General features: G+C 34.1%; 1 protein-coding gene across 1 annotated transcript in view; it reads left to right on the forward strand.

Annotated features, from left to right (window-relative positions):
• The window catches only part of ScpX (Sterol carrier protein X-related thiolase), a 40,015-nt gene extending 22,093 nt beyond the window's left edge, over positions 1-17,922 (forward strand). Inside the window, exons 7-10 of the mRNA XM_071586986.1 lie at positions 6,393-6,546; positions 11,182-11,411; positions 15,718-15,934; positions 16,896-17,922. Coding sequence (XP_071443087.1) covers positions 6,393-6,546; positions 11,182-11,411; positions 15,718-15,908 — 575 coding nt within the window. The 3' untranslated portion in view covers positions 15,909-15,934; positions 16,896-17,922. The remainder of the gene's footprint in view (positions 1-6,392; positions 6,547-11,181; positions 11,412-15,717; positions 15,935-16,895) is intronic.
• The last annotated feature ends 6,071 nt before the right edge of the window (positions 17,923-23,993 follow it).

Raw genomic sequence — 23,993 nt, forward strand, 5'->3', positions numbered from 1 at the left:
TATTTAATACCCAGGAGCCAGTCCTATTTCCATAGTTTCACTTGTGAGTTTTATATGGATGTGCATCCATCAAAATCATTGGGATATTTTTGTTTGTTTATTATATGGTGCATTATTGAATCAGAGAAACAGGCACGACAAACAATTGACAACATTTAATGGATACATTTTTTCATTTATCTTGTGTGCAATATAAATTACGTGTCACATTAATTACACCTCATGCATAAAACATATCATGGCCAGCGGGTAAATAATTTGGTATTGATATGTCGAATCCTAAAAAGTTAGCTTCAGGAGTAAATTATGCCAACATGGTTCGTCTATTAGGTTTACTATTAAGTTATTACATATTATGTGTAGTACAGAGTTTGCTTCACTAAAAAATTTATCTTGCCAGAGATATATAGCCTTCTTGGACAGTAAGTGGAGTTGTCTGAAGAATTATGTGCAAAATGAAAGTTACATGATGTTCTCCATTATGTGTATCAGAAATAGAATGGGCATTATATTTTATGAGATTTTAGGTAATTCGTGCCAATGGCAAGATATAAAACTGTGAAAATGCCTCTCACTGACTACATATAATAATGTTGAATATATGAAGGTACCTCATGGAAAGGAGTATATGTGGACAGAACATGGGTACACTGTAGGTAATGTAAATTATTAAAAGCAATTTCGCTGTGGGATATTTTTTCTTCAGATAGCTTTCATTTTTAATTTCATGTTTACTTTTGTCAGTATTTCATGATTGAATTTAAATCAATTATATTCTTAGAGGATGTTGCTTGTTAATTTAAATAATGCAAATTTCAGGAATGAAAAGTGTGAGAATAGACTTTTAAAACCAGTTTAAACTATTTCACATAGGTCAGTCTGTCTCATATTTTTATGGAATGTAATATTGTACTATGAATGTGACATTTTACTTGTAGGAAAGTTACTTGATAAAACTAACTGGAAAACTAAAGCCTGGAAACATTTAATTATTTTGGGTTTGTTTAGCCCACAGATCAGTGGGATTTCTAATCAGAAGTGAAGAAGATCTTGTGTATGGATAAATGTTGAGTCAGGTGGTGCCTATTACTAATATTAATTGGTACATATTCTCTCAGTATATATGTTTCTGCTTTTGCAACTTATCAGAAATAGCATGATAAATACTGTTGTACGTGGAATGGATGCTACAGAGCTGCTAGGTGATAGCATTGTTGTACTTTTATGTGAAAATAGTGTTTTCAATATTATTAGATTCCCTCTTTGCACTATGTAATTGACAGATGCCTATATCTCTGAAGTGCAGTTCATAATGTGTAAAAACTTCAGAAGTTAAGCTCTTTGATATAATTAGTATTTAAGTGAGGTTTTTCCATTCCACCTCTGAGACTTCGAGTGAAGCACTGTTGTGCAGTTTCAAAGAATTTCCAGATGGACTAGAGATGTGTGTGCAATTGGTGTGCAATTATCAGGTAAAACATGGATTGAAAATATGAAATGAAATTATGGAGAAGTCATTTGCATATTCCTTGAATACATGGTGAATTAGCATATTATAACGGTTGACCAGTACTTATACTCATAATTACCTAAATGGCTCACCATCGGTTACTCAAATAAACACTAAGTAATACTTCTGCATTAGTTGGACTTCTGTATGTATTTATTAACAGAGGGGCAGAATCTTTATTAGCCCTATGCATCAGGTTCCTCACAGCATCACATGGAAGATATAACTATTAAGACAACATTGTATAAATTTACCGCTGATATGGGATTTTTTTTAGAAAAACTTGCAATGAAATATTGAAACTTGCTTGCAACTGACTGAAAACAGTGATATTATTGAAATTTGAGATAAAAGTTACCATTTTCTACCTGTGATGCACAGGGAAAATACTAATTAGTAAGTATTTTTCTGGTCTGGTCCATTAATTTCAGGATGATTTTAGGGCAAATTCTGGGGTCAAAAAAGTGCAAAAAGTAAAAAAATATGAGCTGGGAAATTAAGTATTTCTTAAATAAAGAGACTGGAAGATAAACATTATATGATTAAAGACAGTGTACCTTTCAGTTTACCTAGGAGATGAAAATTGAAATATTCTAGAAGTATAGTCTTGTGCAGCTTTTGTGGTATTTATTTTCAACTGGTACTTTGCTAACCTATTAAAAAAGCTTGCATTGAAAGATATTATGAACCTTGAGTAAGGATGTTAAGAAATAGCTCATTAAAACTTTGATATGGAGCATAGCTAGGTACACTGCAGAAACATGGTCATTGACGCATTTTGATAGGCATAGATAGTAGCAATTTTGAAATGTGGGTGTGGAGAAATATTGAGAAGGTAAAGTGCACAGGAAGAAAAACGAGCAAGGAAGTGCTGGGCATGGTGAAGGAGAAGAGGGGATATACGGGAGAAATCATGAGGGGACAGGTGAAGTGGATGCAAAGCATATTGATGAGCTATGGTCTGTTGAAGACTGTGGTAGAGGAGAGAATGTTAGGCAAACGAGGAAGGGGCAGGGATATGATACGGATGTTGGATGGAATGAAGGGAAGAAGGAAGTATAGGGAGATGAAGAGTTGCTTTTTGTAGAGTAGGATATTGTTTTTTTTGATAGGATAGACAAGAGACTTATTTGGTATTTTCTGTCCATCCAAAACTAACCTTATAGGTAGCTTACCTATAGTAAACTGGTGACTAAAAGGATAATTGGGTTGCCTTGTATTTGTCCTGGAAAATGGTTTTGCCCTTGTTTATGTCAGCATCTTAAGGCTTAAAGTTTTTGACTGCAATGCCAGCAAAACCATTGTCCAGCCAAATGGATCAATAGAGGAGCACCCTAATTAGTCTTTTTTCATTACTATCATGGAAAGACTGTAGTTGAACATACTAATTGTCTTAAATGCACCAATTTTTAATATTTAAATAAGGGAAGGAAACAATCATGGTGACTATTTTTATATGCAATTGAAATAAATGTATCACCATTTCTATTCTTACAAGTCTGGAGATTTCATTTACTTACATAGAGGCAAAATGATCCTCAAATTTTTCAATATATATATATATATTATGGGGACACAGTAGTCCAGGACTAGAGCATTTGACTAATGACTGGAGGGCCCGGGTGCAATTCAGAGGCTTGTCTGTGGATACCCTTAGCTTCACCTGATCTGTGTTACTTTTTGGGTACCAGAATTTCATGGGACATCATGGACTGCTCAGGGTAAACATCTTGTACCTTACCCTGAAGTGTGAGTTTCACATGCAATTGGATTTAGTATTGGGTGAGCTTCATCATCAACTATCCAACCGACCTTAGAATTGTTTACTGTGGTCATGAATTTTTTAATTCTTATAAGCTTATATCTAATTGTTTTGAGTAGTTTTGTGGATTCTTGGTGCTATTCACTAAGGCAGGAATGGGAAACCATATCAGTTACTCATTCCAAGATTCTTATGATGGGCACCATAGTGAATTTGTCATGATAACTATAGGACTCAACCTAACCAGTCATGTGTTGTGCCTGGCAGCCGGGGAGTCAGGCCTTCCTTGGTCGTCATCTCACAAAGTCCTGGCAAAACAAAAATAGCACCACAGAAGATGATCAAATCAGAATAGTGACATAAAATGTTAGGACGATGTTGAGGGTAGAAAAATTAAAAATATTAGGTGAGAGATGAAGAGAGGAAATAAAAATGTTTTAGGTCTGAGTCAGGTGAGCTGGAAGGATATTGGGAATTATTGGAATGATATGTATGGAGAAATATACAGCAGAGGGGACAAGAGCTAGCAAGGGCAATAATATTAAATAAAAAGGCAGAAAGAAGCATATTAAATATACATCAAACAACCGATAGAATATTGCTAATTGAAGTAAAAAGTAAAAACAGAACTAACAAACTTGGTTAAGAAAAGGCTCATTAAAACTTTGAAATGAAGTGGTAGTATTAAGGGGAGGCGACCGACAGCTGATGTCATTTGTGCGCCATTAGGGAGGGACAGGAAAGAATGAAGGTTGGAGAGAAATCTGGAATCGGTATTAGCCTACTTTTAATGGAAGGAGCCAAGGGGTCCACAGCTTATCATCCCATCCAACGGATGGCATACCTACTCTAAGTGCTCTCTACAAAGCACCTCCAGTAGGGGTTGGGATTCCACTGAAAAATATCTGCCACCGATGGGATTCAACCCCAGGCCCTCTGGGTGGGAAGGTAGGGCATTAGCCACTGCATTATCTCTATCAAGTGGAAAAGTGCTTCAATCAGTTATTCATCTCTATCCCCCTTTGATATGGAAGGTAGTTATTTATGGAATGGAAACATGGTCACCGAAGCAGGATTATAGGCATATTGCTCATTGTCAGGTCATTGTTCAGGTTTACATACATGTCACCAAGCAGTCATAAGAAGGAAGAAGTTGATAAGAGTGTACAATCAGTTAGAGGACATAATCGGGGGTGATCCTAAAGGGAAACATTTGATAGTGATGGGGGGTTGGAACATTACCATAGGTGAAGGAAGAGATGGTTGTTAGGTAGGGACTATGGTTTGAGATCAAGGAATTACCTCAGGGAGAAAGCAATTGAATTCTGCAAGAGAGAGGGGTTCATCATCACCAACACTTGGTTTGGACTCAAAAAAGGCATTGGTATACACAGAAAATGCGAGGGGTTCAGAAAGGTATCAGACTATATTATCATTAGGCACAGCGTGGTCAATTCACACAGTTTTTTTGGAGTAGATGTGTACTCTGATCACAATTTAGTAGTTAAAAAGTGTTGAGACAACATTCCTGATGTACTAAGAAGTTTAGAAAAGTGCAGGAGGAAGAGTTTTTATGGACTAATTCATAGCATTTATGAGGGAGGAATTCAGCTGGAATTATTTATTATGATATTATAATACATAACTATGTATTAGATCCTATTTAAAAAAAAGAAAGGCAGCATATGTGAGGACTGCAAAACAATAAGTCTGATTTCATATGCAGCTAAAGTGGTTCTTAGAATCATCAATAAGAGGATGGAGAGTAGGACAAATGATTACTGAAGGGATGCTCACTTTTGGTTCAGGAAGGGGAGAGACATGCATGATGCCATTGCACTAATGAAGTCACTAATAGAGAGGAACACAGGATTTAATCAGGATTAATTTTCTGTTTCATAGATTTCAAGAAAAGGTTTGATAGAGTGAATTTGATTGGATTAATAAATATTGCGGAAAATAGGTTTCCATAAAAAACCTACCTAAACTGATAGATTACCAGTAATAATCTTATTCACTCAAATATCAAGAAAAACTGGCATCAGCCTCTCAGTAAAGAATATGTTTAATAATATACTTCTCAATCTATAAAATGTAAGGACATATGCCTGGGACGCACAAATCTACTGCGAAAAACAGGCAAGTGCCAGTTGATAAAATTGAACTGTAACCCTAATTAAGAACTCAAGTAGATTGGGCAATTAATAGAATTAAAATGCTACTATCTGCTGATATTTTAGTATCAAGAGGTTTCAAAATGACCTAGAAACAAGTTTGAAGTCACTTCTATCTTGTTATTTTGCAAGTAGTACTTACAGGGTCATGTATGTCTGTGCTTCGAGTATCAAGATCGCTCAAAATTTTCTTGTGCAATTAATTTCAACTCCTTACTTCCATCACTGTTACTAGCCTAGAATTGTCAACCCTTATTGACTCTCTGTTTACTGTCCTGGTAGATTTCATCCTTAAATGTTGGTGGTTGTTATAGCATTGAAGAAGAAAAGAACATTTATGAACAGTGAATATTTCTTGGTTCATGACTTTGCTATGCTGGATGCAGGTTATGTTTTGAATACTTAAAATTGTACGGCTAATTATATATTTTTCTTCGATGAAAGTATAAGCTTAAGTCTTGACTGAAAGCTAGCTAATGCATTTTGCTATAAAGGCCCTCCTTAATCTCAAATTGTTTTTCATGTGAACTGTTATTCTTCTAAGTAACTGGCAATTATCCTTTCCCTCATTTTGCACACTGCAACTGGAAAACTATGCAGAACATGCCTTAGTTTTCTGCAGAATTTCCATTTTTATTTTATATAGTGAAGTAACTACCACAGTTCATCATGTAGGATTGAATCATTATTTAGAGTTCACTATTACAATTTGAGCTTCAAAGGTTTAGCATTGTATCTTTATCACTTAATTTTAGGACTTCATAAGCAATACAGTTTGGTCGTTGGTGTTTATCTGTATGATTGCTAACTGTTAAAGGAAATTTCATATAAGTAGTGGTGAGAGTTAAGAGGAAAACATGACCCTCTTAATGTTAAAATGATGAAATATTGGTTAAAACATGTTATAAAAATGTTTCATTCACTGAACAGTATTCATTTAATGCAGGTTTGGCTCAATGTGCAGAGCTGTGTTGGCAGCTGCGTGGGTTGGCTGGGAAAAGGCAAGTGGACGGAGCCCAGCTTGCACTCCAACATAACATTGGTCTGGGTGGAGCAGTTGTTGTGGCACTATACAAATTAGGATTTCCACAGAACAAGAGGTAAACAATAATTATCTTTAATAGGGCTCTATTGTTTTCTATTTAAATCACATTGAGGAAGTTCTCTCGGGTTTCCCACCGGGTCAGCGTGGTGTGCACCGACGTTTCGACGGCTAACTCTGCCATCGTCTTCAGGGTGAAGACTTCACTTCACCCTGAAGACGATGGCAGAGTTAGCCGTCGAAACGTCGGTGCACACCACGCTGACCCGGTGGGAAACCCGAGAGAACTTCCTGAATACAATACGCCGGGAAAAACTGAGATCCTTCATTAAATCACATTGTATTTTATAATATAACTTTTTTATAAATTTCATAAGTGCCTCATGTATGAATTCTCACAATCATGCTTGCAATAGATTGCAATTTTGAAATGTGGCAAAAATTACTAGCGTTTACGTATGGATGGAATAAACTTGAATGAGAAATATCTCTTTATCATTTCTTGAATTAATAGACTAGTTTTCTAAATCCCTTACTTGTCATCACACCTCACCTATACTCTGTAGTTTTTTCATGGGATCACCAAATCAGCTATTAATTTTAAAGTGAAGTCAATATTTAATGCTTCAATAAAACCATAAACTCTCAATTATCCATGTGTAGATTATCTATTTTGAGGATCTTCCATGCCATTCTTTCTTGTCAGAATCTCAAAATTTTAATGAAATCGATCATAAAATTCAAAGTTATCAATTGTATTTAATTCTTTAATTTAAACATTTTTGCTGTAAATGCTTCCCTATTATGTTTCCCTTGCATTTATTAGCCCTGAGAATTCCATATTTGCCTTCAAGGTGAGCAAAGTTTTACTATGCAACAAATAAGTTTTTATCTATCTACACTGCATTATTTACACCATATCATATGATGAATATAATCCGTATCAGCATTGTCCATATTCGTCCTTTGCCAACCATAAATTTATTCCTGATAACTCAATTGGTATAGATTTTTAACAATACATTCTGCTAGTACTTGATGATAATTCCATGTTCTTGTAAAATCATAATTCTAACCTTTTAAAAATGGCTGAAATGCGGAAAAAATTGAGCTTTCCATTTCTAAAAAACATAAATAAATCACAAGAAATGAAAAAGGAGTTTTCATTTCCTAATTACAGTAAAATGTTTACACAAACTTATTTAATTCATATGAATGGAATCAATTATCCGTGCTTCATCATGCATCCATTGGCATGGATATTCAAGACAGTGTTCATACTGTAAATTACATAAACATGATTTTATGCATGAAGTTATGTAAGCTAACTGTAATAAATATTTAGGAGTGGGGTAGCTTAGGGGCTTTGATTTTTTAGTGGTGTGGGAGGCAAAATGGTAATCAAAGGGAGATCATTGCTTACGACAGCTGAGTGCAAGATTTTCTATAGTATATCCAGCCCAAACTGCTATTGCAATTTTAGGAAATCACAATTTGTATCAAGATTTAATGAAAATACTTTAATGTAAATGCATACTCTAATGCTTAAGAAGAAAACAATAATGTTTTCTTCCACAAAATAATGCTTTATGTTTTACTGGTCTATGTACTAAGTTCTGTCAACATCTATGGATCGCAAATTTTTGTTTTCTATGAAAGCATAATGAAGGAGTTCCAACAAGTTATGCCTCACATCATGGCATGCCTATCATGAGCTCTAGATTTTCTTAACAAATAAAGTTAACTGAGTGTCATAACTGGTCAAAAGCAGTAAACAAAAAAATATTCTGAGCTCATTATGAAATGTATCAAAAGGGTGATTATTTTCATCTTGTATATCTTTGCAGAGAATGACGTAGTCATATCCATTGCATCAATATAAAAAAATTAATGGAAAATTTCAAGAGGTGTTATTCCTCCATGCTTAATTTTTCATTTCTGGTAAAGGTTTCTCATTATTATCAGGAAAAAAACATAGTCTGGTGTAGTTTTTACTCAGTGAGAAATGGGTATGCCTTCCCTCAATTTCTCCCCTTTTACTGGTTAATGTGTTCACTTAGAGTGCTTGACATCTTCATCTCGCTGCAATGTGTACCATTCAGCTCTAAATGCCCAGCTATATTCTTTGGAAGCAGACACTGGTCTTCTCTTAGGATAATGTTTTTATCATCTTGCTCCTCTTAATCTGTCAGGCAGTCAGTGTTTGGGGAATCACTCACATCTCATTAGCATCTAATGGCACCTCATCCAATTTAACTGATATGATTTTTTTGGGTGTGGTTTAAGGTTGTGTCAAGCTCATTGAAAATGCAGGGAAAGATAGATGTGTAGTTCATGAGTTAGATTTTACTGATATGAAGAGACTCTTTCATCTTTATTATTCATTCATATGCATGAAATACCACTATCATAATTGGCATCACAATTAAATTATAACAAATCTCTTCAAAGGTTAAAATTGTGTAAAAAATAAATTATTAAACTTAATATAATATTTTCCCAGCTTAAAGCAAAAATGGGTTTAGGTGGAAATGCATAGTCCATCTTGTTGTCATTATATCTATAATGCTCCATCAAGCTTTTCCTATTTTTTACACATATAAATTTCCATTCACTATTCAGCATACATCTCCCATGCTGTATTTTAAAGTTTTCATTTCTTCTCTAAATCTGTTTGATTGGTGGTTATGTCTCTGGCTCATAGACTGCAACATTTCACCTAACTTATTTCATGTACTGCAAGTCTTGTTTTTAACATTATTTTCTTTGAGAATTGCGGTTGACCAACAATAAAATAGATGTATTACCTTTTTCCTCAATGCTTTGAGCAACTTGATAGGAAGAGCTTAATTTAAGTGAACCTCTTCTTGATTTGTATGAAAAATAGTTTAGTACTTCTCTTAAATCTGGATCAAACCTTGGTTATACATTTTTGTCAGTTGTTATGAAACCATAACTGAAAATCAACAGCTGTGTTCTTATAGATTTATTTTCTTGGTAAAAAGCTTTACTTCCCAGCAAGTCTGTTTCAAAAGTAATATTGAAAATGTTGCTGAAATTCTGGTTCTCTATGGACTAATTTTTATTTTATTATCTTTGAAGTTTAAAATCTTTTCTTCTAACGTCTCCAATTTTATATTTCCCCAAAACTCATGGGATAATATATTTACTGTAACAATATTGAGCATTGCCCATGATAATATAATTTCTATTTAAATTTTTAAATAGAGAAATATGAGAATTGGTAATTAGGTACATTTTTTCACATTTTCCATTCTGGATCTAATTTGATTTTATTTTGATAATTTTCAATGGTCAATTCACTTTTGAGGGATTACTTCTCATAGTAAGCACCATAGTGCCCCAAGGTGCTGTGTCACCAACCCCAGTCATACAAAGTCAAGGTAATATTTGATCAAGCATGGAAAGGTCATGGAATTTCATAAATTGATTTTTTCTGGTCACCCTGTATGCCATACTTACTTTAACATATTGTTGTTAAATTCCATTCATTCCCCAGTGTTTGATATTTTTTTCCAAATTACTGTTAACAATTTATTTATAAAAATGATGAAGTAACTAATTAGTTTAGAAATGTATTCTGCTACAGTATTTTCTTGCAAGATATTCAGTCCAGTTCATGTAAAGTGATGATTTTTCTGTCATTATTTAGGGGCAACAATGGCTTAAGGTGTAACTGAGTATTTAAAAATAAGAAAATTTAAACAAGCCTGTCAATTTTCACTAACCAGAAAAAGTTTATTTAAAAGAAGCGTGCACATTATTTCGGTGCACATATTGGTGATACTTCATTCAAAATAAATCCTTGCTCAATTTTATAGCATGGAATTTTCCTTCCTTTTTTGTAGTATATTTTTTGGTTTAAAATTTACATGAAAATATTGGCGCAGATGTAGAGAACAGCATTTAATTTTCAAACAGCAGTCCCACTACGTACCAAATGGCGGAAAAATCTTATAATGCTAATTGCATTTATCTCTGTTTTCTACTTTTCTCTATCATTCTCTGGCCCCTCTGTTTTTCTCAAGTTCCGGTATTTTATACTAAATGTTAAAATTTATGCATATATTGATTGAATATAGAGTAAATGTACCATTTCTGTAACATTCTTACTATTTTAAAATGACATTGATGTCCATTTTAATCCATTTTTCTCCGTTTGTCTCCATTGATAGTTTTTTCAATCATTTGACCTACTCTGAGTGTACCAAGTGGCAATGAATGCTATGTAAATGGTTATAAACCTATTATAATTTTTGATGAATCATTAATTACAGTCACTATATTGAAATGTTTGGCCAAGTAGTGTAAACTGCTGACATTGATACTATAGTATCCTCAGGGTGATATAAATTAGTTACTTAGTAATTAAACACTTGTTGTTAGTAATTAAAAGGCTTTAGTTGAGTTAGTGATATTTTTATTCAATTTGACGGCTTGTATATGAGGATATATTCCATTATCTTTATCAGGGGCCTCAGAATAACTTTTCTTGAAAAATTAAAATTCCCTAGAGCTGCCTGAATTAATTAGTGCTATTTTTCGTAGGGAAAGTTTTCATTTTCTGTGAAATTTTTAAACTGTTATGTCCATTGACACTTAGTCATATGCATGCAATAAAATTATTCCTCCAGTGCCGTAATATTGGGGTAATATGTATTCCAATCATCAGTTCACAGATTTGGCTGAACCAAACTGATGCATCTGCAGATCCTGAAGGCTTTAAGGCACATATGATGTTTAAAGCCCTGGAAAAAACCATGAAGGAAAACAAGAATAACTTAATTGAGAAAGTAAGAGGTGTTTATGCCTTTAAGGTGAAAAATGGGCCGGGTGGCAAAGAGGGACTTTGGATCATCGATGCCAAAACTGGAGCTGGAAGTGTGGTTTACAATGGAACTAGTAAGTAAATAAAAAAGAATATCATTAAATAGATACAGGGTGCGTATGTAGACACATGCATGTGCATACTTTTTTTAGATCCCAGTGTGTATTTTGAGATCTTCCTAGGTAATTATTAATATCCCAGGTATTTTAGGATTTTTAATGGATGTAATTAATTATCGTTGCTATCTTGTCGTAGGTTGAAGTTGAATTTCATTCCAAGTGTAATGTGGGGCCATTACAGTTGCCGTGAAGTGAATTTGTGTCCATATGAAAATCAGTGACTATATTCATATTGGCATTAATATTAAGGTGTGCATCACTCTTCATTTAGCCCTTTTGTAAACATGTATTGTTCAACAAAAAGATATAAGGCAAGAAAATATTTGGCTATCCTCCAGAATATTTCATGCTCACCTTTTTCATGGATGTTCTCATGGAGAATATTCATCAATATTATATGATTTTTTATCAGTACTTCTCTATACTTTCTCATTCAACATTTTATTTACCACACCCAAATTACCCCTGCCTGCCTAACTACTTTTTATCTCCAACCAGTCTCTTAATCTCATTGTGTTAAATATTTCCATTTGATACTCTGAGGAGTTCTCCCAGGCATTCATATGCTTCTTTGATTTCGTTTCCTGCACCTGTGTATGTTGATAAATATGCTTGTACTATTACTATTTCTTTGGCCGCTCATCATGTCTCGATCATCAGAATCATCTTGTTATATACTGACAGAATGCCTTGAATTATCTTTCTCACACTTTTTTCAATACTATTATGCCAATTGCTGCTTTCTTCTGGTCTTCTCCTGAGTATATCACAGTGTCTATATCACTACAGAAGTCATCTGCCCCAGCTCATTTTACTTCACTGGTTTATAGAATGTTCAGACCTTGGAGGCAGTCATTTTTATCACTTTTATTATCTTTTTCAGTTTAGTCACTGCAAGTCTCTTTTTTTTCAATTAAGTCTTCCAAGTCACCATGGTTCTCACATTTTTCAACATGTAAATTTCACAGAGTTAGCAGCATGTATTTGTTTTGTCACAACTTTTGGTGTCAAAATGGGGAGTAATTGACATCTTCATTTCTAGCCTAGGAGGTTAAAATTAATGATTACTGTATTCACGTTTTGCATTTGATTCCAATATTACCTTAAGGATTCACAAGTGTCATGATACATTTTTCTCTACATCTTTCTTTCTCTTTTATGTCTATCTGAATGTCTAGATAAAATGTCTGTTATGATCTTCATTAGGCCACAATATGTATGATATGTAGGCCCTCCTCAATAGGTTGACAGAATATTATGTTTTCTATGCCCTGTGAGTCCAAGAAAGAATGCATATATGTGTTATATATGCTTGCAGGTTGGTTGTGAACCAGCAACTGAGACATGCACATTGATGTCAAATTACTGGAATTTATATGCACAGCTAATGGTTATCTAATTACATTAAAACCCCTCATTTGCCCCTTTCTAGAAACCCCCGCATAAGTTTAATTTGCAATGAAATGCAAACCGTGGGAAAATGGAAATTTTTAATTTTACATGCTTCATTACTTGTGTAAAGGTAAAAGTAAAAATCAGCCTGATAAATGGAAAAAGAGCAGGATTATTATTTATTACATAAACTCTCTTTTCATTTATTTATGAATGCTTAATGCTAATAACAAAAATACATTAAATATGTCGGATGCATAAAATATGTAAAAGAAAATACTTTTTCCCTATTGGTACAGAAAATAATGCCATCATATTTCACAAAGTCATGAAAAACTTAATTTAAGTAAAAGGAAATCTGAATGAAAATGCACTTTATAGGTACCTGTGGATTCTATAAATAAATAATATAATGTATCAAGTTCTGAATGTTGAAAGAAAATATTGTAAGCATAAGAAAGAATGAAGATGTCTGGGTCTTTTCAGTCTTAATTGTTGTTAGGAACCATTAAAACTATCTAATGATAGTAATTTGAAAACTATCTACCTCTGTTGTTACAACACCATTTGAAACCACAACACCATTTGACAATCTAGCAATTGATAACCTCACTTTCAGTTGTCCTTCTAATTCTTCTTGGTTGTAGTTTTTCACATTATTTCTTTTTAGGCATATTTGCACACTTTTTAATGTTTCAGAATCAAATCGTGATTTTTCACTATTTTATTTAGTTAAGAGGCTGGCAATTTTAGATGTTTTGCCAGATCAATATAGGTCCCATCATGAGAATCAACTTTTCCATAATTTTAATTTTGTCTTCAATTGAAAGTGTTCTTTTTTCGTATCATCTTTCCATTGTCAAGCCGGGTGAAATTTATATTCAGACTAATTGAGGAAAACGTGATAATCTGAGACCTCTCTCTTTGACTTGTGCAAAAGGTGGTCCACATCAAAATTTTGTGAAGAAAATAGAATTACTTTTTATGAGATAAAACAAGTTTCAGTACTTCTCATTTCTCAGGATCCCATCACTGTTGCACCGAGGCAGTGCAAATATCCTATTTGTCAGTCAGCAGTTCTTGCGTTTTTTTACACTTCCTCATGTTTTGGTCAGAAGTTATATTCATTTCTTATAATTTTAAATTAGTTGTAGAATGAATTGTCTCCCGCAGGTGTTCTTAAAATGTATAAATTGCATAGTTAACTCCTAGTCATTGAATGTATTTATTTCATAGCACAAATCTTATCCCGGCAGACAGAGATTATGAGTATAAGTAGATCAGATTTAAGTCACTAGTGGTGCTTGGTACTGCCCTGTCATATTTTCAATTTTTCGTTTATTCATTATTCTGTGGTATATTCAAATTCTTCCCTAAAACCATATACATTACTGCCTTCTCATAGAATGGTTTCAGGCATCACTTTGATGATGATGAACCTGATGATGTCTTTGTAAGTCGAAACCCGGGTCGTGTTTAATAAAAAATATGCGTGGAATAACCAAGTATTTGCCTTTTCATCTTTTTGAAGTGAATATGTAAGAAACAAAATGAAAAAAGTTTTTTTAATATAGGCTGATATACTTGTGTAACTGTTTTTTAATGTGATATATTTTTTAATCCAGCACATAGTGATGCAAATTGTGGGAAAATGAAATCATATAAATACGGGATTCCTAATACATTGGAAAAATTAGAAATTTTATGGATACAGTCTTATGGGAATACATTGTAATTGTGGGAAAATGTTAATTCCAGTAATGCAAATATGTGGTTTGAGTGTAATTGCATAAAGCAGACGTGATCATGAAAGATTTGATGTTATCTCATGCTAATGCTAATATTAGTTGACACTTCTCAATTTCTGGATGGGCATGAACAGAAATAAAGCATCCTTGCAACTACAGATATTCCTTTAGCATTCTTCAGTTATGATTTTCACCTTGTCTCTCTAATGAAGGAACTCAACTCTTTGGCACAAAGTAAATAAAAGATTATCCAACAAATTTTTAAGAATATAAGGGAAAAAAATACTTGGAAATGAATGCAAAAAAGGAGAACTTTTCAAAAAGGAAGAAAAGTAAATGCAAGATCAAACAACATTGAACACAATTGAAGAATTTAAGATATGTAGGGTTTTTCCAGTTGTTTCGTTGTCTTTGTATTCTCAATAGCCTTAGCCATTGTGAGGTCTGTATATCAAGCCCCAAACAAGCCCTCTTTTCTCCTCATTTTCCAGTGTATCAGGCGCTCTCCATATCCCTATTTCCATTTATCCACTTAGCCTGATGTTTCCCTCCCAGCTGCCCCTATACAGGGATACATTAACTTGGGGAACTATTTTACCTCTGGAATATTCCCAGAAATGTGCCATCACCTAGTATATATAAATGTAAGACAAGGGAGGCTAAATTGGTTGTTTCTCATTGCCTTCTAACTTTTTGTGATTTAGGAATTTGAATCATTTACTCATGCATCATGTAAAGGCTCACAACCCCTAGGATACCACAGTCCATTATATATGAGGCATATTAAAAAGTAAAGGCCATTTTCTTATGAATAAATATTGGCAGGTTAGAACAAAACTGTACATAAATTGTAAACATGTAGCACACTTCTGATTGTTACCTCTCTTGAAGCCGCTAAAGTCGAAGTGCTCAGCCACCACACCAACTGGATCCCCAAATTCTATTAATATGATCATTTGAATAATGAGGGTCTATTGCTAAATTTTGTTTTTATCCTGTATTTTATTGAACCAGTATATTTCAATAATGATAGCATAATTATGCAATTATTCATACATTTATGTCACTTGAAGTACTTTATAACTTACTTACTTTAACCTTTTTGCTATTTTTACTTGTAGCGAAACCAGATGTAACATTTACTATAGATGATGATGATATCATTGACCTAATTTATGGTAAGCTGAACCCACAAAAGGCATTCTTTCAAGGAAAAATAAAAATCCAAGGAAATATGGGGCTTGCTCTGAAGTTAGTTGAGCTTCAGAAATTAGCAGCCAATGAGATTACCAATATCCGGGCTAAACTGTGAATTGAACTTGGTTCATTCTGTTTTGGGTAAGTTTTCAAATCTAATTATTAGAATTGTGATTTGATGTACTTGGAAACATAATTAAAGCAATGTGAATTTTGAAGCTGGTAACTCTTTGCCGATGAAATTGTTAATAATAACATTCTATAAATTCTGACTCTGTTCTAATGTAGTTATAAATCATCACCACCTATGTATAAATAGGCTATCGGAATGATATTTTTGCTTATAAATAGGTGATAATATTGACATTTAATTTGAATGCATCTAAAATTCATGGGAAGAGTTGTATTTTTTCTGTAAATTCCCTTTACAATATTTCAATAGATATTTTAATTTTCCCCACAAAAATATTATAGTAATTACATAAACAATGAGAGCACTGCATTTTATTTAAAAAAGTATATGGAAACCTGAAGTGATAATATTCATTTTAAATGTAAATTGTAAATTAGATTTACCATTTTCCCCAGCCCGTTAGAATTTTTTTTTTGCTTCAAAATGTGCCCTGATATTGGCCTGCATCCTTGAGGCTGAGGGTATGGGTATAACTTCGACCTATAAGTGCAAGCGGATTCACCGGAAAAATACTTACTACTAAGTATTTTTTCCTGCATCAGGCTTAGAAAACGGTTGCCGTAGTCATAAATTTCCATAACCTACATTTATTGCTGCTCAAAATCATTTCCTTTTATGTTTAATAATATTTCAAGCCATGTTAATGAGAGATTCCTTTTCTCCTATTCTATGACCAATTTGTTTTAAACTATCCTTAATATTAAATAATTTGAGAACTAGAGATGCATGACTTAATTGTACGTAAAATATGGCTACGTTGTGTGGTTATGGAAAAAGATATCTCAACAATCCTTTTGTTGAGTTACATATTCTAAAGAAAATTTCTTTTTTCCCCCTATCCTACATTTTGTGTAGTTTATTGAGTAAAATATGTATTATTCAAATTTTCTGTTCCTTTCATATTTTCAGGTTGTTAAAATTTTTAGAATTTACTGTTATGCAAAACTTAGTTCCTGGGGTATGGCTAAGTTTTGTATTTATATGGAAACTCAATTGGAGGCTGTAGACTGATTCCATGGTGGCATATTCCCTACTACATTCCTGTGATAAGATACCCAGTCAAGCATCTTTATGAGGTTTTAATTTTAACTATTGTTGATCCCAGGATGTATTGAAGGTATTACATTGTTACCATTCCATAGGCCCTACTCTTTTTCAGTTGATGTTCAAACCTATACTTACAGTTCTTGTGAGAGTTATTCTCATTTCAAATTTAAAATTGGCATTAAATATATTTTTTCATTCATGAAATTAAGTCAGTGTAGATAACTTGTATTATTTTTTAATAAGCTCACCATTTTAAATTTGCTCATTTAGTGAATGTTGCCGTCATAGATGTCTTCCAAATTGAGCGAATAATTACACCTTTAAATATTTTGTTGTTTTAATGTGCATTCACTGAATGGATAAACTATTCTCTCTCAAAATACCAAAAGATTTAATGTGAAAATTACTCTTATGTTACTTCTTACGTTAAATGAGTAGGCAGAAGATTATATATGCCTGACAAATGTAAGGCTATAAGCCATTGTTCTTGCCTTTATATTTATAAATAATTTAACGGAATGGTGGTGGAATGTTTTGTTTTATGGTGAGACCATGTATTTATTTTCACCCAATCTGATTCAATTATATCATACTGATTAACAAATGAGTTACTGTGTATGTTATATTGTATGGTATTACAAGGTAAAATGTTAGCCTAGATAAAAGACCAAATGGGAAATTGTTTTGTATTCATTATAAAGGTATTTAAAATGCAATTTATATCTTGGGGAACTGTTAATTTTGTGTTTGGGAATCTAAAATGTGCAATAAAGAAGTAACATCTTGTATAACCAATTGTTATTCAGTCATTCAAAATCTCATGGTGCAAACTGGTTTATAGTAAAGATTATATTTTTGTATCCATTATCAAATAAATGCTTTAAAATCATTTTATTTCTTTTAATTTATTTTTTACTTCTTATAAAGGTGACTCAGAAAGGTATCAGTTAGATTATAATATGGTTGGGCACAGATTTAGGAACAGCATGATCATTTTCCCACAGTTTCCTGGAATTGGATGCGGGCACTGATCACAAATTAATAGTTATGAAGTGTAATGTCCGATTCTAAATTATGAGGCGGATTAGTAAATGGAACGTAGAAACATTAACTGGATTGACAAAGGAGTATCAGCAGGTCGTAGAAAAAAACCTGAGTCAGGCAAAGGAGCTGAATACTATTAAGGAAAAATGGGAATATATCAAAAAAGGGATATTAAAAGTCACAAAAGAAACTATAGGAACTGTTCATAGGAAAAGGATGATGAAACCATGGATTATGGATGAGATGATTAGAAAGATAGATGAGAGGAGGAAAGGGAAGAATGTGAATACATAGTTAAGTAGAAGGAATCATAAAGAGTGAAATAATAAATTGTGACAGGTAAAAATTGAGCCATATAAGCATTGCAGAAGATATAGTTCAAGGATATGGTAAGTTTGCCAAGGAAGGGTGACGGTGGTGAAATTACAAGGAAGTTAAAACACAATCAAGAATTAAGGAGGGAAAATCTGAGGTTAAGAGTTGAGATAATTGGGGTAAAATACTAGTTGAATGAGAAAATATCCAAGAGAGATGGAATGAATATATAGATGAGCTGAATGGTAAAGAACTTAAGCCAGCAAGGTTAGACATAGAAAGAGAATACGATGTAGATGAAGATAGCTTATGTCCAGGCTTACAGAAGAGTGAGAAAGAAAGTGTATTAAGGGAAATGAAATCAAATAAAGCCATGGGGGTAGACAACATTCCTATCGAACTATTTAAAAGGTTTAGAAAATATGGGAGGTAGAGTCCTTACGGGCTAATACGTAACATTTTTGAGAGAGGGATTTGGCTGGAAAACTTCATCATATCAGTGTTAATTCCTATTCCAAAAAAGGTGAAGGCTACATTATGTGAGGCTTTTCTCCTCACATAATGTAGCCTTCACCTTTGGATGGAGAGCAGGTAAAATGATTGCAGTGAAACCTTGTACAACGTGCACAATTTGTTCCCTGAGCTTCCTCATAAAGCAAAACTCTTGTTTTGTAAAAATATATTTCGCATATAAATCAGTGTCAAATACAATAATGCAGTCCATGCCAAAAAAAATTAATTGTCAAAAATGTATTCAAAGAATATATATATACTTTGTTTGAGATTGTGGATCATGTTCATCTTTTCTTCGATCGTGGAATGAAGCAACTGGGAATGTGAACTCAATTTGAAAAAGCAAAAAAGAATCGAAATAAATAGTTTATTACTTATGTTATGTACCTAATTCCTTTTCACTAGCGAATGGTCCAGAGACATTTCTTTTTGCTGGCGCTTCAAAATTTTCTAAAAATGCAATTCAGAATTATCGTGACATGCATCACCTGTGACTTATTAGAGTGATGCCTCATACGCATGGTACAATGCAGCAGTTTCCCACGACTACCGTATCTTATTTAGCCTGATATTTAGGAGTTGACCCTTCTTAAAGGCTGCTTAACATTTGAATGGTTGTTAATCAGGGTTTTAATTATGAAATTACCTATCAAATTTGTGCAACATGAAACAGCCTTTCATTGGCTTGTGGTCAGGTAATGCACAATTTCTTCTGTGTTGTATGTATAAATACAGGTTTGGCATCTTTCTCCGGAAGAAACTCATCTCGTCACAATTAATAACCTTTTGGGGCATGTAACCCCATAGTCGATGAGCTTCTTGAAGTCACGAGAGAAGTTCTCTGCTGCCTTCAAGTCAGAGCTTGCTGCTTTGCCATGCTTAACAATGCCCTGGATGCTGGTTCCTCTCGTAAACTTCTTGTACCACCTACAGCTCCCCTTAAATTCTTCTTCAGCTAGTAATGATCCTGAAATCTTATGAATGAGGTCTGTGAAAATCACTTTTGCCTTCTCAAAAATGATATTCACATTAATAGTGTCGAATTTCAATTGTTTTTCGTTTATCCCTATGAGAAGCAAACCGTCAACATTGTTGAAATAACATAACTTTTGGGTAGATATTCTTGTCACTCTCTTTACAGCATCTATCTCCTCAATTTTGTCCCAGTTCTTGAAGAAAATGCAAAATGTTGATGTCAACTGATTGTAGATATGCATGGTTGATCAGCATCACTCGCACCTTGTTCATAATTTTCAATGATTTTAGTTTTGAGTTCTACTGTAATTTTTATTCTTTTATGGCTTTATTTTTATGGATTTGGCATTATTTTTATAACTGGGCACAAAATATCATCAACTTTCTTAAAAAATCACCATTAAAATATCAAAATACAAGTTTGGAAAAATTTGTGATCATTGGGGATGCTAAAATGCTAGCGGAACAAGTGCTAAACACAAGCTTTAGCAGTAGTTGCACAAAATTACAAATTCTCCTCTTCTTGTCTAGCGTTATATCGCTAGCATTATTTGCTATGCAAGTTGCTCGTTAAGCCAGGGCCCACTGATCTGATAGGATGGCCGGTTTGGGTTCAGGAAGGGGAGTCAATGGTGATACCAGTGCAGCAATGAGATCACTAATAGGGAGGAATATAGAATACAATCAGGGCATATTCAGCTGATGCATAGATTTCAAAAAGGCATTTGATGGAGTGAATTGGGAAAAACTAATGAATGTATTGCAGAAAATAGGAATAGATTGGAGGGATAGGATGCTAATCCACACCTGTGCAGGGTGCAGCAACATACAGGTACATGTAACCGGCCCATGTAACTTCCTTTTTTGATAGCGTTTTGCATTTGAAAAAAGGAAGTTATGTTACAGCACCCTGTACATACATGTATCAGATTGCTAAGGTGTGAGTGGAGGACAGAGAGTCTGCATGAGCGGCCTTAGGGATAGGAGTAAAATAGGGTTGTCCATTATCACCTATGCTGTTCAATGTATATGTGAGGGCAATGATTAAAGAGGCATCGGAAGAACTGGAGATATAAATGAAAGTCACAGAGAATTCATGAAATCAAATAGGTTAGCTGATGACCAAGCTTTAGTTTGTCAGCCAGCCAAGGGGCTACAAGCATTGCTGAGTGAATTGGAAATTCAGTGCGACAGGTATGGGATGAGAATCAATATTAATAAAACAAAGGTTATGCGATTTTCTATAAAGAAAAAGGCTAAGCTTAACATTAAAATAGGAGGGCAAAAACTAGAGCAGGTAGAACAGTTTACGTATATCGGAAGTGTTTTGGACTCTTAATGGTAAAAGTTGAAGGTACATAAAGGGAAAAATTGCATTAGGCAAAGAAGCTCTCACAGAGAGGAGATAATTTTTGACTGGGATGTTGAGTGAGGATTTTAAAAAGGCTAGTTAAAACTTTGATATGTTTATGTATGGTGCGGAAATATAATCATTGAAGTAGGATGATATGTGTAGATTGGAGGCTTTTGAAATGTGGGTGTGGATAAGTTTAAATGTACCAAAAGGAAAACAGATGAGGAGGTGCTAGGTGGGGGAGGAGAGGTAATTGCTGGGAGAAATTACAAGGAAATAGGAAAATGGAATCGAAGTATATTGATCGGCTGTGTGATGTAGACTGTGATGGAAGAGAGAATGTTAGGAAAATGAGTAAGGGGCCAGTAAGATAGGAATATTAGACAGAATGAAGGTAGGAGGAGGAATGAATGGAGCAAGGACATTCTTACATGCGTACCTAACTTATATTCGAAACCTAGAAATCTGCACAAGTTCTAACTTCCACGCATCTAAAGTAATTGTCTAATAGTTTATATCCCAGGTCCTCATCACCACAAGTGTGTTGAAGCACAAATTACAAAGCGAGCGAATGCCTCATAAACAAAAAATATATTTGGCGGATGTTTGTTCGGTTCACAGTGCGTACTCCAATTTGAAGCTCCAATTTAGTTTATTCATAATTCTCTTTAAGGATCGAGAGGAATTGGAGAATTTTGGGCAAATATTTAAAATATTATCATTTTTATATGTATCAGTCTCGTAATGGGGGTAAATGGAGGTCAAGTGTACTGACTGTTGATTAAATTTTGTACCGTTTATAGTAGGCAGTATCATATTTCATCCAATCTTGGAAAATGTGTAAATATCGAAAGCGTAACATTGTTCTGGGAGATCTCTATTACTAATGATTATGCACAGAGCTGTCAAAAATTAACGCAACGACTGGTGGCGTTCGGTGGCTTTATCCGCGGGAAACTTTTCGATGCCTCTTTTATGCGAATGACTGGAAATGTTGAACCTCTGTGCATATTCAAAATTCGAGCAGATATCTGTTTCGCATAATAAAACTTCTATCTCGTCCATAAATGTATCGATAAATGATGAATCACGAAATGTTGAATATTTCCTCAAACAGAAAAAATACAAATTGAATAAAATATAAATTTCATCCTTGCCTTTTGTTTCATTTTGTATTTGTGGCCTGGACTACATTTCCGAGAGATTTTTTAGCGATCTAGAATGGTTTTTTCTTATCACTTGGGTTTATTTTAGTTGTAGTGCCCATTTTTAATAACAGTAACCATTTTAGAATACTACTCAGCAATGTAACTTCATGTTGTATCTCTCTCTAGTCCATTAATCGTACTTAGCTGATCGGGGAATTAGGATAGGTCCTTATGTGTAAGTTAGGATTTTGTTGGCTCTTACCTTCGTATTTATATCTTAGGATCGAAAAGATTTTAATATCATATTTCTCTGCGCACGAAACGAGTTTTGATCCATATTGCGATTGCCACTAAAGTAATAAAAAAGACATGCAGTGGTTTCCCCAGGGAAAAGGTAAAACTGTTCAAATTATGAATTTCAACTAAGCGCCATAATCGTGAAAAGGTGTTAACTCTCTCTTCTTTCCGACAACGAGGCTGGGTGGAGAAGGACTCTTCCCCATCTTTAATCTTACGGCTCCATCACACAACCGGAAAAATAAATGCTGGAATATCACATACACTTGCTTCTGCTGGCCTTGGGGATAACCCCTCCTTAATGTCTCTCCGCTCACTCTTCTGTTCGCGAGACTTGAGAGGCTGGCTCATTTGATCTTGGTAAATACGCTTAAAGGGAAGTTAAAAAGTGCTCGTCGGAAACGCGAAATATTTACCGATTGAGATTTTTTCCGATCGGCTTTTGCATCGATGCTGTAGGCATCATAATATGGTTATAAATAGTTTGTGCTAAATAAACAATTGGTATATTCACTTCTGGGATACTGATGTCCAATCACCCCACAAATTGTAATTTTTATTATTTTATTCCACCGTTTAAGGTGGATTTTGGATGGATACAACCTATACAACAATTCCTTACCTCTCAAGGTGAATATTTATACCAAATTATGGTAAAAACAGAAATCATGTGTTTACTCGTGGCAGCAGTGGGGTTAAGGAACGGAGCTCTCGCGTCCTTTTCTGGTCAGGTATCCGAGGAGCTGAACGAATATGTTTAAAGGTGATTTGTTTCTCTAGAAGTTTGACTGATCCGCCTTGAAAGAACCCTCATAGATATGAGAAGACTTAGAGACGCGTAATGGCTCAGTGGTAAGCCACCCGGCTCCTGTACTAAATACAAGTAGTTCAGACTCCAAGGAAAACTAAACCTCCTTATTAATTTGTTTGTATTTTTGACCCTTTATTTTAATTGTGTTATTTTGGATTTGCGTTTCAATCACAGATTTGAGGAAGGCTTATGACACCATTCCAAGGACTAAAATTGTGGCTATATTGGACAAGACTGGAATAACCGCAACTTCATTCAAACCAATGAAATTTTGTATGCTGACCCAAGGTCTGCTGTGAAATTGGAAAGGAGTCACTTTTCAAAATGGTAGCAACATTTTTTCCTTAAAACTATTCCGGAATCACTTTAAAAGTATGGGGGTGCATTCATGAGCGTAAGCAACCAGAAGAGGATGGGAATCACAAACCTTCATCCTATTCCCTTTCCTGCATTCGTCCCACAGTTTTACTAATATTTTCAATTTGTAATCAATAAAGTAATAA

Source organism: Hetaerina americana, unplaced genomic scaffold (assembly GCF_022747635.1).
Source record: "Hetaerina americana unplaced genomic scaffold, ioHetAmer1.1.p SCAF_285, whole genome shotgun sequence".
NCBI classification, from domain to species: domain Eukaryota; kingdom Metazoa; phylum Arthropoda; class Insecta; order Odonata; family Calopterygidae; genus Hetaerina; species Hetaerina americana.